General features: G+C 41.8%; 1 protein-coding gene across 2 annotated transcripts in view; it reads left to right on the top strand.

Moving 5' to 3' along the window:
• Positions 1-14,340, top strand: part of DNER (delta/notch like EGF repeat containing) — a 213,232-nt gene that overhangs the window by 127,006 nt on the left and 71,886 nt on the right. For both annotated transcript variants that reach the window (XM_061636867.1, XM_061636868.1), the window contains exon 6: positions 12,028-12,181. In XM_061636867.1, the coding sequence (XP_061492851.1) occupies positions 12,028-12,181 (154 nt within the window). The remainder of the gene's footprint in view (positions 1-12,027; positions 12,182-14,340) is intronic.

Raw genomic sequence — 14,340 nt, 5'->3', positions numbered from 1 at the left:
GACAAGAACAGACATGCTCTGCCACAGAATTCCTCCTTAGAGCCTTCCCTATTCCACCTTTCCTTACAACAAACTCTGTAACCAGGGCTACTTGCCCTGGGCCAATCATAAACCTGTGTGATCAATCTTATCTCTGTTGCTGACCAGACATAAAGATTTTACCTTACTGTGATTGGTTGAGACTCCCTTATAGTTGGCCTAGCTAATAAGCATGCCCCTCCCTTCCAGCCCCCAAGGATTCATTTTACAGCCAGTTTAAGCCTCAAATTAGCATCCATTTTGTTTAATGCACAACTATGTAAAATATTTACTTCATCATGGCAGGGGAGAGGTCCCATTATGTCATAATTACATGTTGAGATTAGTGTCATCTTACACTTGAATATAGCATTTTCTTTTTAAATAAAAACTTTAAACAAAATACCAAGAATTCTGGTGATCAATGTGGCAGAGTTGAGTATTACTTGAACTATCATAGGTTTTACCTTTAATGTTTTGTTTTGTACTAGTTCCTATCATTGGTAAGCATTCTTTACTTTAGAATATCCATTATTTATATCTTTAAAAATAATAAAGAAAAGTTATAAATAGAAAAGGTATCCAGCTGACCTCTTACAGCTTTTGGCTTTATTTTGTTATTATTACTATTGATATAGTGCTTATAGAGTTTATAGTATTTGAAATGCTAAGTGTTAGATAGTGTTGCCTCAAAGTAAAGCTGTGTTCCTCTGATGTTTACCTAGAGCAAATGATATCAAAGTAGAAACTGAAAAAGAAATTAGCTTTAAGGCTAATTGAGGGAAGATCATTTTTGTAGTTAGTTCCCAAACAATCTGTAGAACCTTGAAAAAAGGGTTACAAATACTTGCTTTTTGCCACCCTAGCTCACGGCAGACAGTACATTAAAAAACAGCCATTGAGCTCAGCTTGGTGCCCCCTCAGCAGAGCTTGGAAAAGTTACTTTTTTGAACTACAACTCCCATCAGCCCAATCCAGTGGCCATGCTGGCTGGGGCTGATGGGAGTTGTAGTTTAAAAAAGTAACTTTTCCAAGCTCTGCCCCTCAGTTCAGTGTCCACATGCCCACTCCTAAGGCTGGCCCCACCCTCCCACACCTCTTCCTCTGCTGAAATTAGGCTAAAAAGAAGCATTCTGTTGTAGCCGAGAGAGAGAGAGAGAGAGAGAGAGAGAGAGAGAGAGAAGCCCTTGACAGTTGCTCCATTTTGCAAATGTGCCTATGGGCCCAAAAAGATTAGTGACCTCTGGTTCAGGGTTCCTTCTGAACACTACAAACTGACTATAAACAAATTGCTCCAAACAAATCATTAGCTGTAACCAAGGTCTGTTCTTGGCTTTCCGTTCATGATTTGTTTTGGGGAAACCACTCCTTAGCTCCAGTATTGCAGCAGGAGCGCAGGACACAATTTTTCCCTGTGTATCATCATGCTTGCTCATGTATAGTAAGCCATAGTTTGGCTTAGTGTGACATGCAAATGACACCACTAAGTAATATTTTCTTATTGGTGGAGATGTGTGGAACAGAATTGTGCTGATGGGAAAAATATACCTCAGCAAGTAATTGCTGTGGAAGTACAAAATAGTAAAATAACTGTAACTACTGATGCATTTGAGCTTTTCTTTTTTTTAAAGGGAGGGAGGACTGGCAGGTAGTGGTAGGGGTGGGCTTTGGGACTTGTGTAAGTGCCAGTTGGAGATGGACCTGCTGGAGGGGGATCCACTTCACTCGAATTGGATCTGCTATATTTGACAGGGGTCATATTGTTGAGACTCCCCTTTTTAAATATTCATCCCATGCCTGTTTTTTTTTAAAATAGTAGTAAGTAATCTTCTAGATAAATTTGTAAATATTCAGTTATTTGTTAGAAGTTGTTCAGGTCTCATTTAAACAATGATTATGACAATCTGTAGTTTTCTTAATTCTGTGCTCTTCAGAAAAATGAGTACATGTCACCAGAAATGTAACTCCATGATGGGAGAAAAATGACAGCTGCATACCTAATAACAACTAATGGTACCTAATCATCTCTGCATAATAAGTTATCTGAGTCCCAGTGCTATTATGTGTCTGAAATTCTTCTCTGGAAGTGTTGAGACATGCTTCATTGTCAATATTTTCTTAAGAATAAATTGTTCTTTCCATTTTATAGTAAATTGTTACAATGCATCATCTTTTGACAAAAGCACTACCCTTGCTGTAAGCATTGCAAATTTTGAATTATATGCTAGGCTTGATATACTGGATTATCTGATGGATACTTATCATAATCCTTAGCTTTAATTAGAATGATTTCATATATAGGCACAATGAAATAAGAAACAAGTTTGTAAATCCCTTTGGGACGCCTAATGGGATGAGATTTATAAATGAAATTAATAGTAATAATAATAATAATAGACTAACAGCACAATCTTGTTCATGCCTACTCAGAAATAAGTCTGACTCAATTCAGTGGGACTTACTTCCATATAGGTTGCAAATCCTAAACCCACTTAAGTGAATGAGACCATGAGCTTTTGCTGCTTAGCTGATCACTTGTGAGTTGGCAACCCTAAGGGAGGGGCAGTGAGGATAAAGAAGAAGCAGGGGTGGGGACAGGTTTTTTGATTATTAGTTTCTAGTTTAGCTATAAATGCACAGAAATCACAGCAACCTTTTTAAAGGTCACTATAAATAATAATAAAGAAATGAAGGCCATGTGCATTTCATATTCAAATGAAACCAAATAATCAAGGCTTCCATTTCCTCAGAGGTTGCAGCTTGAGAGTTAGGCTCATTTAATGAAAAGATTAATTAAAATATTGTATTTTCTACTGCTCTTTTTCTAATAAAAAAGAAACCTAATGATGTATCAGCTGTATTCATCAGAATTAGGGGAACACGGGATAGATGCCTAGTATCCATCCCATGTTCCGGGTCTGTCCAAAACCAGACGATAACTGGGGGATGCAGGATTCCTACCGACCTTCGACTGTTGTTGTGTAATGCCAGGTCTGTAGTACAAAAAACATCACATATCCATGATATCATCTTGGATGAACAGGCAGACCTGGCATGTATTACGGAGACCTGGTTGGATGAGGCCTCAGCTCCCACTCTTGAGGCCATGTGTCCACCGGGTTTCCGTTATGCACAGCAGCCGAGGGTGAAAGGCGGGGAGGGGGTGTGGCAGTCATCTATCGGGAGTCTTTAGTTTTTACCAGACTCCTCTACTTAGGACTAAGTTTGTTGATTGCATGTACTGGAGGTTGGGCCCGAAGGGCAGTTTGGGGATCCTGCTGGTGTACCGCCCACCCCGCTGCACAGCAGACTCCCTGGCCGAGGTGCTAGAGGTGGTCTCGGCTGTACGGGCGTTGTCCCCAGAATTATTGGTGCTGGGTGACTTCAACGTGCATGCCGAGACCACTCTCACTGGGGCCCCTCGGGATTTCCTGGAAACCATGGCTTCCTGGGAACTGCACCTTAGTAATATTGGACCCACCCATGTAGCCGGTCATGCTCTCGACCTTATGTTTGTCCTGAGAGGGGAGGGAAGTGCTCTGAAGTTGGGGGTGATCTCTTCCACCCCTGTGTCATGGTCAGATCACTACCTGGTAAACATAGACTTCTCGATGCCTCACACCCTCCGCAGGGGTAAAGGACCTATTAGAATGGTCCGCCCCAGACGCCTGATGGATCCAGAAGGATTCCTGACTGCGCTTGGGGAATTGGAACCTGCTGAAGGCCGCTCGGTTGATACCCTGGTGTTGGAGTGGAATGAAGGGATCACCAGGGCTCTGGACCGGGTGGCACCGAAACATCCTCTCCCCCTGAACAGAACTCAGTTAGCACCATGGTACACACCACGGTTGCGAAATCTGAGACAGGTGGTGAGACGACTAGAACGCCGGTGGCGGAGATCCCATTCCGAAGATGTCCGGACACAGGTTAGAGCAGCAGTAACTGCCTACCAAGTGGCAATAAAGGCAGAAAAGAAGAGGTTCTTTGCTGCCTCTATTGTGTCAGCAGAGTGCTGTCCCAGGAGGTTGTTCCAAGTGGTCCGAAGCCTGGTCGGTCCAGTTGCTCAGGAACCCTTGGAACAGTCTAAGGTCTCCTGTGACAAATTAGCAAAGCACTTTGCTGTCAAAATCGAACATTTACGGAGCTCGATCCCGTACGCCATGGATGCAGTAAATGAATCAGAGTTGGCCAGTTGCAAGCCAGTCAAATGGGATCGATTTCAGCCTCTCCCTTCTGAGGATGTGGACAAGGTGCTCTCGACTGTGAAGCCTACCACCTGTCTAAATGATCCTTGTCCATCGTGGCTCCTCGTGAGCTGCAAAGAGAAACTGGGCGAGGGGATCAAGGCAGTGGTCAATGCATCCTTGAAGGAGGGTGTAATGCCATTAGCCCTCAAGGAGGCAATTGTAAAGCCCATCTTAAAGAAGTCCTCCTTGGATCCCCAGGTTTTGAATAACTTTTGCCCAATTTCGAATTTACCATTCTTGGGCAAGGTCATTGAGCGAGTGGTGGCTAATCAGTTGTTGACACACTTGGATGAAATGGATTATTTGGATCCATACCAATCGGGTTTCAGGACTGGACATGGAACTGAAACAGCCTTGGTCGCTCTGGTTGATGATATGAGGAGGGCATTAGATAGGGGAGAATTCACCTTTCTTGTCCTCCTCGATCTCTCAGCGGCTTTTGATACTGTTGACCACAGTATCCTTCTACATCGCCTGGAGGGATTGGGAATAGGAGGCACTGCTCACTTCCGGGAAGGGTGACTTCGCTTGTGCCTGCTTTTGAGACGGGCTCCCGCCTCAAAAGAAGCTTATTCAGATATAAATCAGTCAGAACATTTTTTTTTTGACTGATGAAATTTCTCCCGGGCAGGGAGAAACGTAGAGATCAACCTCAAAAGCCTGGTTTTGTTGGGAGGACTGGATTTCATTAATTTATGAGAAAAGGTCCAGCCAGCAATGCTGGACGGACTTCCGAACAAGCTCTATCTGATTAATGCGATACGTTTATCTTTTCTTCAAAGAGAAAACGGACTAACAGGCAAGCACCCTTCTTTCTATTATTTTTTTTACTTGGTTTAAATTGTTGCAGCAAAAAGAGATTTGTCAAATGAATCAGCTTTAAAGAACTTCTGGGTGAGCTATAACTCTTCTCTGTTATTCACGAAATTAACAGCTTATCTCTGTTTCTATTGCAAAAAGCTGTCCTGGAAGTGCATTCTAAAGATATAAACAGAAGAGGGATTTCTATTCCGAGGAACATTATATTGTCTGGGACTATTCTCTTTTTGGTCTATTTTATTTTGACGAATCTGCTTCTTCACGACGCCACTAACTGTTTTGATGCTGGGAACTAAATTTGTTTTGTATTCTTGAACATAGAGAGATAAGGCAAGCTGCTCTGTTTATACTGTGATGTCATCAAGCCTGGAATATTAACCCAATTGTTGCTGAAATAAGAAGTGGTTCTTCTTTATTTTTGTTTTGCTTTGTTTTCGTGGTTTTAAAAATGGCAATCAAGAAAGTGGCTGAGAATCTGGAAGTAATTATGTTTCAGAAAATAATGGATGAGATTGAGATAACGAAACAAACCCTGCGACAGGGCAGTAAGGAGCTGAAAATTGAACTGAGCAAAATGACGCAGGAGCTTAAAGAAATAGGGGATCCTGTGAGAGAGGAGAATGAGATCAGAGATGAGAAAAGAAAAAATAAAGGGAAGATACAAGCCCTGGAGATTGGAACAAATGTGGAATTGGAAAAAGATCTGGAGTTTATGGATATTAGAAATAAAATCTACTGTTTGGAATTTAACGTTATCTCTGAAGAAATTAATGAAGATATTAGAGATAAAGTTATCAATGGCTTGGATAATCTTCTGGACTGGAATGACGTGATGGAGCTTGATATAGAGAAAATCTATGGAATTAACTGCAGCCATGTGACAATGGAAAAACTCTCAAGAGATGAGCCAGTGCATTTTGTAAAAAAGAAGAACAGAGATATGACTTTACAACAATATTTCAGCAACTTATTCAGAATTGATGGCAAGAAAATATTTGGGATAGAGGAAATTCCCATCAGACTCTTATTATATGACTATGGCTATGACAGCAAGATTATTATGGAATACTGATAATGGAAGATTGGACACTGAAATTACTGGACTTAACAGGACTATTGAAGATGGAAGATGGAATTAATAGGGATAATGGAATAATGGCTATTGAAATTATTGGACCTAACAGATTTTGATGAGATGGATTAATCAATATGTTTATTTGGACTATGGTTATGACAATAAGATTATTATTATTATTAACGAGATGGATTAATCGACATGTTTATTTGGAGAAAAATTGATAGATATATTTCTTAAAGAATTGAAACCTCTCTTTGACTTTTTGTGGAAAGAATAAAGTAATGTTTATGAGATTTGATGATTAATTAAGATAACTACTGGAGGAAAGTGATTTTATAATATAATTTAAGAGACAGGATTGTTATATATTGTAGACCTATAACTGATTTGATCTGCGACAAATGGGAAGTCAACATTTTATTTTTTTGTTTAATCATTTTTGTTTTGTTTTGTTTTTTGTCTTTGAATGTTTTATGATTTTGTTTTGTATGTTTTATGAACATTTGAATAAAAATTATTGTAAAAAAAAAAAAGGAATAGGAGGCACTGTATTGCAGTGGTTCCATTCCTTTCTCTCCGATAGGCATCAACAGGTAGCATTGGGGGAGGAGGTTTCAGACCCTTGGCCTCTCGATTGTGGTGTGCCACAGGGCTCTATCCTCTCTCCCATGCTATTTAATATCTATATGAAGCCGCTGGGGGCAATCATTAGGAGATTTGGGCTGCAGTGTCACCAATATGTGGACGACACTCAGCTCTATCTCTCGTTTAAATCTTCGCCAGAGTTGGCTGTGGAGACCATGTCCAAGTGTCTGGAATCCGTGAGTGGATGGATGGGAAGGAACAGGTTGAAGTTAAATCCCGATAAGACTGAGGTGCTGCTTGTGGGAGACAGGGGAAGATTGGGAAATGTTGACCTGATGTTCAACGGGGTGAGACTGCCCCTAAAGGACCAGGTCCGCAGCCTTGGGGTTGTTCTTGATTCCAAGCTGTCCATGGAGGCTCAGATTTCAGCAGTGAGCCGGGCTGCAACCCTACCTCCCTGTTCATCAGCTCCCACTGGTAGTACATGCCCTGGTCACCTCTCGTTTAGACTACTGTAATGCGCTCTACGTGGGGTTACCCTTGAAAACGGTCTGGAAATTACAACTGATACAAAATGCTGCGGCTCGACTACTCACAAATTGTCGCCGCCGGGAACATATCACCCCAGTGTTGTTCGATCTTCACTGGCTTCCTGTTGTTTTCCGGGCTCAATTCAAGGTGTTGGTATTAACCTTTAAATCCCTATATGGTTTTGGCCCAGTTTACCTGATGGAGCGCCTCCAGCGCCACCAATTATGCCGCCCGACAAGATCAGCCACTCAGGGCCTTCTCTCAGTCCCACCAACTAAAGCAGCTAGGTTGGTGGGGACTAGGGAGAGGGTATTTTCAGTGGCGGCCCCCACTCTCTGGAACTCCCTCCCATATGATCTTCGGCATGCCCCTTCCCTGAATGTATTCCGCCAGGCCTTGAAGACCTGGCTCTTCAGACAGGCCTTTGGGACTTCCGGGGAGGGTTAATATTTTAGGACTGATCGCCTATTACTCTGAACTGCTATTGTTCTTTATTTATAGTTTTACTGTTATATGTATTTTATGTGTATTTTATTATGATGCATTTATTGCAACTAAATTGTACGTCGCCTAGAGTGGCCATCGGCCAGATAGGCGGCTTATAAATTAAATTATTATTATTATTATTATTATTATCTGCCAATTTTAGCATACAGATGGCATGCATTTCAGTATGTACCATTATCAGATAGGAAACTGGTTATAGCATTAACTACAGGTTTAATCCACAGTACCTGACAGGCAATTTTCATGTCTTTCCATGAATTTCCCCTAAATGTAGCGGGAGTCATATCAGTAGTATTAATAGACCACATGGGTGAAACCCAGCAGAAAGACTTGTTGTACTTGCTGGATGTATTGTTATTGTACATTCTCTGATCATGTCAGTGGGGCTTGTTTGAAAGAGCTTTTCATATGTATTGAGTTGAATCCAGAGGAAGGGCTAAAGTTCAGTGGCAGAGCATCTGCTTTGCATTCAGAAGGCCACAGGTTCAATCCCCAGCATCTCTAGGTAATGGCTAGGAATGTCTCCTGTCTGAAACTCTGGAGAGCTGCTGCCAGTCAAGGTAGACAGTACTGAGCTAGATGGATCAATGATCTGACTCAGTATATGGTAGTTTCCTATGTTTCTATGTCACAGTTTAATCCTACAGCTGGTATAGCACAGTGGGGAGGAGAGCCTAGCTGGGAGTCCAGAGTCTGTGAGCTCAAATCCCCGCTCATGTTTCCTGTGTGTCAAGGGCCAGCTAAAGATCACCCCATAGTGAGTGGCTCAGGGGTTACGTGCCCTGCCACCTGTGCAGCCATGGGCAAGCTGCATAGTCCCAAGGAGCCCAGTTGCCCCCCAGCTGGCAGTTGCGGATAAGGAAGGGGCTGGCTTGTGCAACTGTGGCAAGCTGAGCAGGCCCTAGCCAGCTGGGGAGGACTAGCCTCAGAGGGAGGCAATGGTAAACCCCCTCTAAATACCGCTTACCATGAAATCCCTATTCATAGGGTCGCCATAAGTCGGGATCAACTTGAAGGCAGTCCATTTCAATCCCATTCAATGACATTTCCTCTGGATACAACTCAGTAGCCCAGTTTGCTCATCATATTAAACCATAGTTTAGAACATAGTTTAAACTATGGTTTAATGTGAATGAGCACTACTCAGAAGTTCTGCAATGCTCCCCACCCACTCCTGCTGCACTGCAGAAAAAACAAGTCAAGTCTCATTTGTCATGTAATCTGAACCCAGGTCCTGATTTGTTTCTCTCCAAACTCTGAGCAGTATCCGTGATTTGTTCTTGGCTTACCATTCATGGTTTGTTTGGAGAAAAACAAATGATATCCTGGTTCAGATGACACAACAAGCCAGACTCTGAGCAATGTGCACCATTAAACTTAGTTTCTTTTAAACTATTAAACTGTAGTGTGTTTTAAACTATGGTTTAATGTGACATGTGGACAGGGCTGTTACAGGTTTTTTTTATTAAAATAGGCATATATTTTGATAGGTTTAATACATTTTATATCTTTTCAGAAAATATTTTCCATTACTATCATTTTTGTCCCAAGAACTGTTTAAAGGAAGATTGACGGAGAAATGGCTCGTTGATTTGCATGATAGCCATCTCGAAAGTTTTCTGTGAGGTGGAGCAGCAGAAGGGAAATTCTAATTTGACAGAGATAGAAAACATTACATAGTTAGCTAGAAGGGATAAAATTAAACTTGGGAAGTAATTAGAATAGGAAAATTGAAATAGTTTAATTTGTAATAGTTACATTTAAACTACTTTCGACAAATGTATATGACAGTTTTAAGCAGGACCAAAAAAAAAAGATTCTTTTTGTACATGATTTTATAGATAATTTCCCCAAAATTTGTTCATGTGGGTGAGAATTATCAAGGGTTTAGAACCAACAAACCATGAGCCTTCTGTGCCCCAGAAAAACCACTCCTGGTGTTCTGGGGAAAGTGGAAAGTGTTACAGGAAACTGTAGATGGGAGAGTAAACAGAATCTATGGACCACAAGAGACGTTCCCTTTTCCTGCACTAGAATCCCTTTGGATACAACCCAAATGAAGGTTTAAGTCACCCTCCTTCTTGCTGGTTGCTTTGGAAATGCAAATCCTTCTCATGAGAATTAATGTGTATTTGCAAAATACAGGGCACTCATGATTTGAGGTTTTGTAAGCAAGGCTATGTATTTAGGCCATATATTTACACACCAAATATTTAGCTTTTAGTTTATATAAGTGCTTGATAAATTCAAATGTGCTATGGTGATTTGTGTAACAGTTGCATAAAAAGCACTGTAGTTTCTAGGACAACAAAGTAGCTGTTGTGTAAGCTTCCCCTTCTCCCTGTTTTTCCAAATGTTGCAGAAATTATCACCAAGGCACGAAAAACTAGATGCTGAAGAACTAATGTCCAGGATTCAAAATATGCAACTGACAAGAAGAGTATTTGTACAAGATGATTTTTATTCTGACTCTTGTATTTCTTCCACGTCTTGTATGGCAGCTTTGGATGTTATAACACGTAGTCAAGAGCTGATGCATGATTCTTTTTTGTTTTGCTACTGCATTCAAATTAGTTTGTTTAATTAATTAATTAAATTTAGTTTAATTTAATTTATATCCTACCTTTCCTCCCAGCAGGAACCCAGGGCGGCAAACAAAAACACTAAAAACATTTAAAACATTGTAAAAATGGACTTTAAATTTAGTTATATTAGAACAAAACATATTTAAAAACATATTAAAACAAAGCATCTTTAAAAACATATTTTAAAAAAAGCTTTAAAAACATCTTAAAAAGCAATTCTAACACAGACACAGGCTGGGATAATATCTCTACTTAGAAGGCTTGTTGAAAGAGGAAGGTCTTCAGTAGGTGCTGAAAAGATAACAGATGGCTCCTGTCTAATATTGAAGGAGAAGGAATTCCAAAGGGTTGGTGCCACAACATTAACCGTCTGTTTCCTATGTTGTGCGTAATGAACCTCCTGATAAAATGGTATCTGCAGGAGGCCCTCACCTGCAGAGCATAGCAATTGACTGGGTAATGAAGGGGTAAGACAGTCTTTCAGATGTCCTGGTCCCAATCTGTATAGGGCTTTGTACACCACAACCAGAACCTTGAACTTAGCCCGGTAGCTAATGGGCAGCCAGTGCAGTTCTTTCAGTGGTGGGATGACATGTTGGTGATACCCTGTCCCAGTGGGCACTCGTGCTGCTGCCTTGTGCACCAGCTGCAGCTTCTGGACCAACCTCAAGGACAGCCCCACATAGAGCGCATTACAGTAATCCAGCCTGGGGGTTACCAGTGCATGGACGACAGTGGTCAGGCTATTCAAGTCCAGAAATGACAACAGCTGTCTTACCAGCTGAAGCTAGTAAAAGGTACTTCTAGCCACTGAGGTCACCTGGGCCTCTAGTAACCAAGCTGGATCAAGGAGCATCTCCAGACTATGAACTTGCTCTTTCAGAGGGAGTACGATTCCATCCAAAGCAGGCAACTGACCAATTATCTAAACTCGGGAACCACCAACCCACAGCACCTCCATCTTGCCAGGATTCAGACTCAGTTTATTGGCCCTCATCCAGCCCACCACCGAGACCAGGCAGCTATCCAGGGCTTGCATGGCCTCTCTCGATTCAGATGTCACAGAGAAGTAGAGCTGGGTATCATCAGCGTACTTCTGATACCTCAACTCAGATTTCCTGATGACTGCTCTTAAGGGCTTTATATAGATATTAAACTGCATTTCGGATAGCATCCCACAGAACAATTGCCAGGGGCCAAAAGACAATTGCCCAATGGATCTTGTAATGTACAAAGAAGGGAGTTTACTTCCAAGAATCTGTGCACACAAATCTTTCATGTGTAATCTCCACGGAACTCGGTGATATTGTATCTGAGGAAAACATGTGGCAAAATAATTGTTTATTTTTTAAAATGTGTTAATATTTCAGTTTAAATTCTATTCATTGATTGTGTTTCTGAAAACAGAACTAAAGATGAACTTTAAAAAAGTTAATCTGTGATAAAGCATGTATTAGGCTAAATTGCTAGAAATTTAAGTTCAGTAACAGTTTTTTAACATAAATATCTATAAGGAGTTATTTTTTCTAGAGATCTTGCTACATTTTTTAAATGATCATTCTCTCTAACCTTAATGATACCTCTTTTTTAAATCAAGTTATTGGCTTAGAAAGAAGGTTTGAAGTTTCATAATACAGTAGAGTATGCTTTGTTCTAGGCAACGTTTTTCTGTGACTGTGAAGATCAATATTTGGGTGGTCTCTGTGAAGAATTTGATGCCTGTCAAAGCAGTCCCTGTCAGAACAATGCAACCTGTGTGGACATCCCAGAAAAACATGACGGAAACAATTTCACTTGTATTTGCCCTACTGGTATGTTTTGTATTGTGCTTGGAATCTTGTCCTTTTGCACAGTGTCTTAAGCTTTACATTGCAGAACAGAGCCGTGTATCTCTTGAGAATAACAGTCAAATTACATATTACACTGAATATGTATTGTGCAAAAGCACAGAGGGACCCCTGATCTGGATTGTAGCATGTGGGGAGGTGAAGTTTATTCCTTCCCACTCCTATGATCTCCCTCCCTCTCCCTCCCTCTCCCCCCTTCTCCCCCTCCCTCTCCCCCCTTCTCCCCCTCCCTCTCCCCCCTTCTCCCCCTCCCTCTCTCCCTCCCCTTCTCCCCCTCCCTCTCTCCCTCCCCTTCTCCCCCTCCCTCTCTCCCTCCCCTTCTCCCCCTCCCCCTCCCCCTCTCTCTCACTCACTCTCTCACACACACAAAATGAATGCCAAGATAAAAAAGTTCTTGTTGGTGCCAATGGGAGCCTTTTATTTTTTTGCTATTTGGCATGCAGGTGGGGGGATTTGGGGGAAGATTGCAGTGGGGAGGGAAGGATTAAACAACCTCTCCCCATGTTCTAGGGCAGCCTTTCCCAACCAGTGTGCCTCCAGATGTTGTTGGACCATAACTCCCATCTTTCCTGACCATTGGCAATGCTGGCTGAGGCTGATGGGGTTGTGGTCCAACAACATCTGGAGGCACACTGGTTGGGAAAGGCTGTTCTAGGGTCTGAATCCATGTCAGCCCCCTGCATTTTTAGTTAAAAAACATCATCATCATGGGTTATTTGTATGCTGCCTTTCCATAGTAATCTATGCTCATGGTGGCTTACAGCATGAAAAAGTTGCATAATTAAATCAGTTACAAAACAAAATTTCAATAGTCCAACAGCAAGTTAAAGAAAACATCTCATTAAGAAATATGCAGTAAATTGAAACAAGAGCCTTAAAATTAATTAAAATTAAAATTAATGCAAGAACATAATCCCAATAACAGCAAAAATAACTGGTCTCCAGAATTAAATTTTGATCGAAACAAAACCCCCAAAACAACACCACACAGTCAAGGTGGTCTCTGGTATCTTCAGGTAGTGGCGGCTTTTATAGCTCCAGTCAGTCAAATCCTCACCCTCCCAGGCCAGGTGGAAAGAGGCCAGCATGCAGGGAGAGTGTCTTGCAGCCCTCACAGTCAAGGCGGTCTCTAGCACCTTCAGTCGAGGAGATCTCTTGGCACCTTTTACAGCTGCAGTCAGTCGGAGCAACATGGTAGAAGATTGCATGTTATATATTTAACATAATGTGCAGTTTTGACCCTGGGAGTGGGGGGAGAGAAAGCTGATAGAAGAACAAAATATAGGCATACCCCACTTAACGTTGCCTCACTATAACGTACATGCTCCATATGCCTGTATTTCTCCAGAAACGCTGCGCAGCAGCAGAGGCTTTAGTGGGTGGGGGTGGAAATAGACTCGATCACGCCACTGCAAATCAGCTGGGAGGCACGATCACGATCAGCTGAGAGGCGCGGTAGCGCAGCAGTAGAGGCTTTAGCGCGGGGCTTTTAGGCTCCGCATGAAGGAGAGGTAAAAAAAGTTTTAAAAGGTAGTGCTTCACTTTAAGGACATTTTCAGTTTACGTACTCGCTCTGGTCCCATTGAGTACGTTAATGCAAGGTATTAATGTAAGAATTTTTATGAAGACCACAAGTACACATTAATTCACAGGAGCCACTGCAGCTGGAATGGTAACACAGTAGAGGCTGGATTCCTTCCCACCTCCTTAAGCAATATCTTAAAAGAATCCATTGCACACAAAGGCACTAAGCATAAACCAACAATTTCATATAGAAGGGGAAGGAATTTCCTGCAGAAATTCCTTAGCCAGGCTTAGAAGTATATTACATCTGCAGAAATGCATGAAAATCCAAAGGAGAAATGGGGAAAGGCAGAAATCTAGTAGTCAAGGGTCAAGCAGAAGAAGAGGCAATCAGTTGTGGTCAGCCTTTCCCAAGGCCTGCCTCTCTCTTGCTAGAGTTAAAACTAGGTTGCTGAAAACTCAGGAGCCAATGAAGGGGGCAAGGTCCCAGGTTCCCAGCAAAGAGTAGGTGCAGAGCCTCAGCAACCCTTATTGCCTGATGAAGTGACAGACAGACATATTGATAAAATAATTATTTTACTGAGTAGCAAAAGAATGAT

The sequence above is a fragment of the Rhineura floridana genome, chromosome 7 (genome assembly GCF_030035675.1).
Source record: "Rhineura floridana isolate rRhiFlo1 chromosome 7, rRhiFlo1.hap2, whole genome shotgun sequence".
Lineage (NCBI taxonomy): Eukaryota > Metazoa > Chordata > Lepidosauria > Squamata > Rhineuridae > Rhineura > Rhineura floridana.
This window is presented reverse-complemented; position numbering and strand designations above follow the sequence as displayed.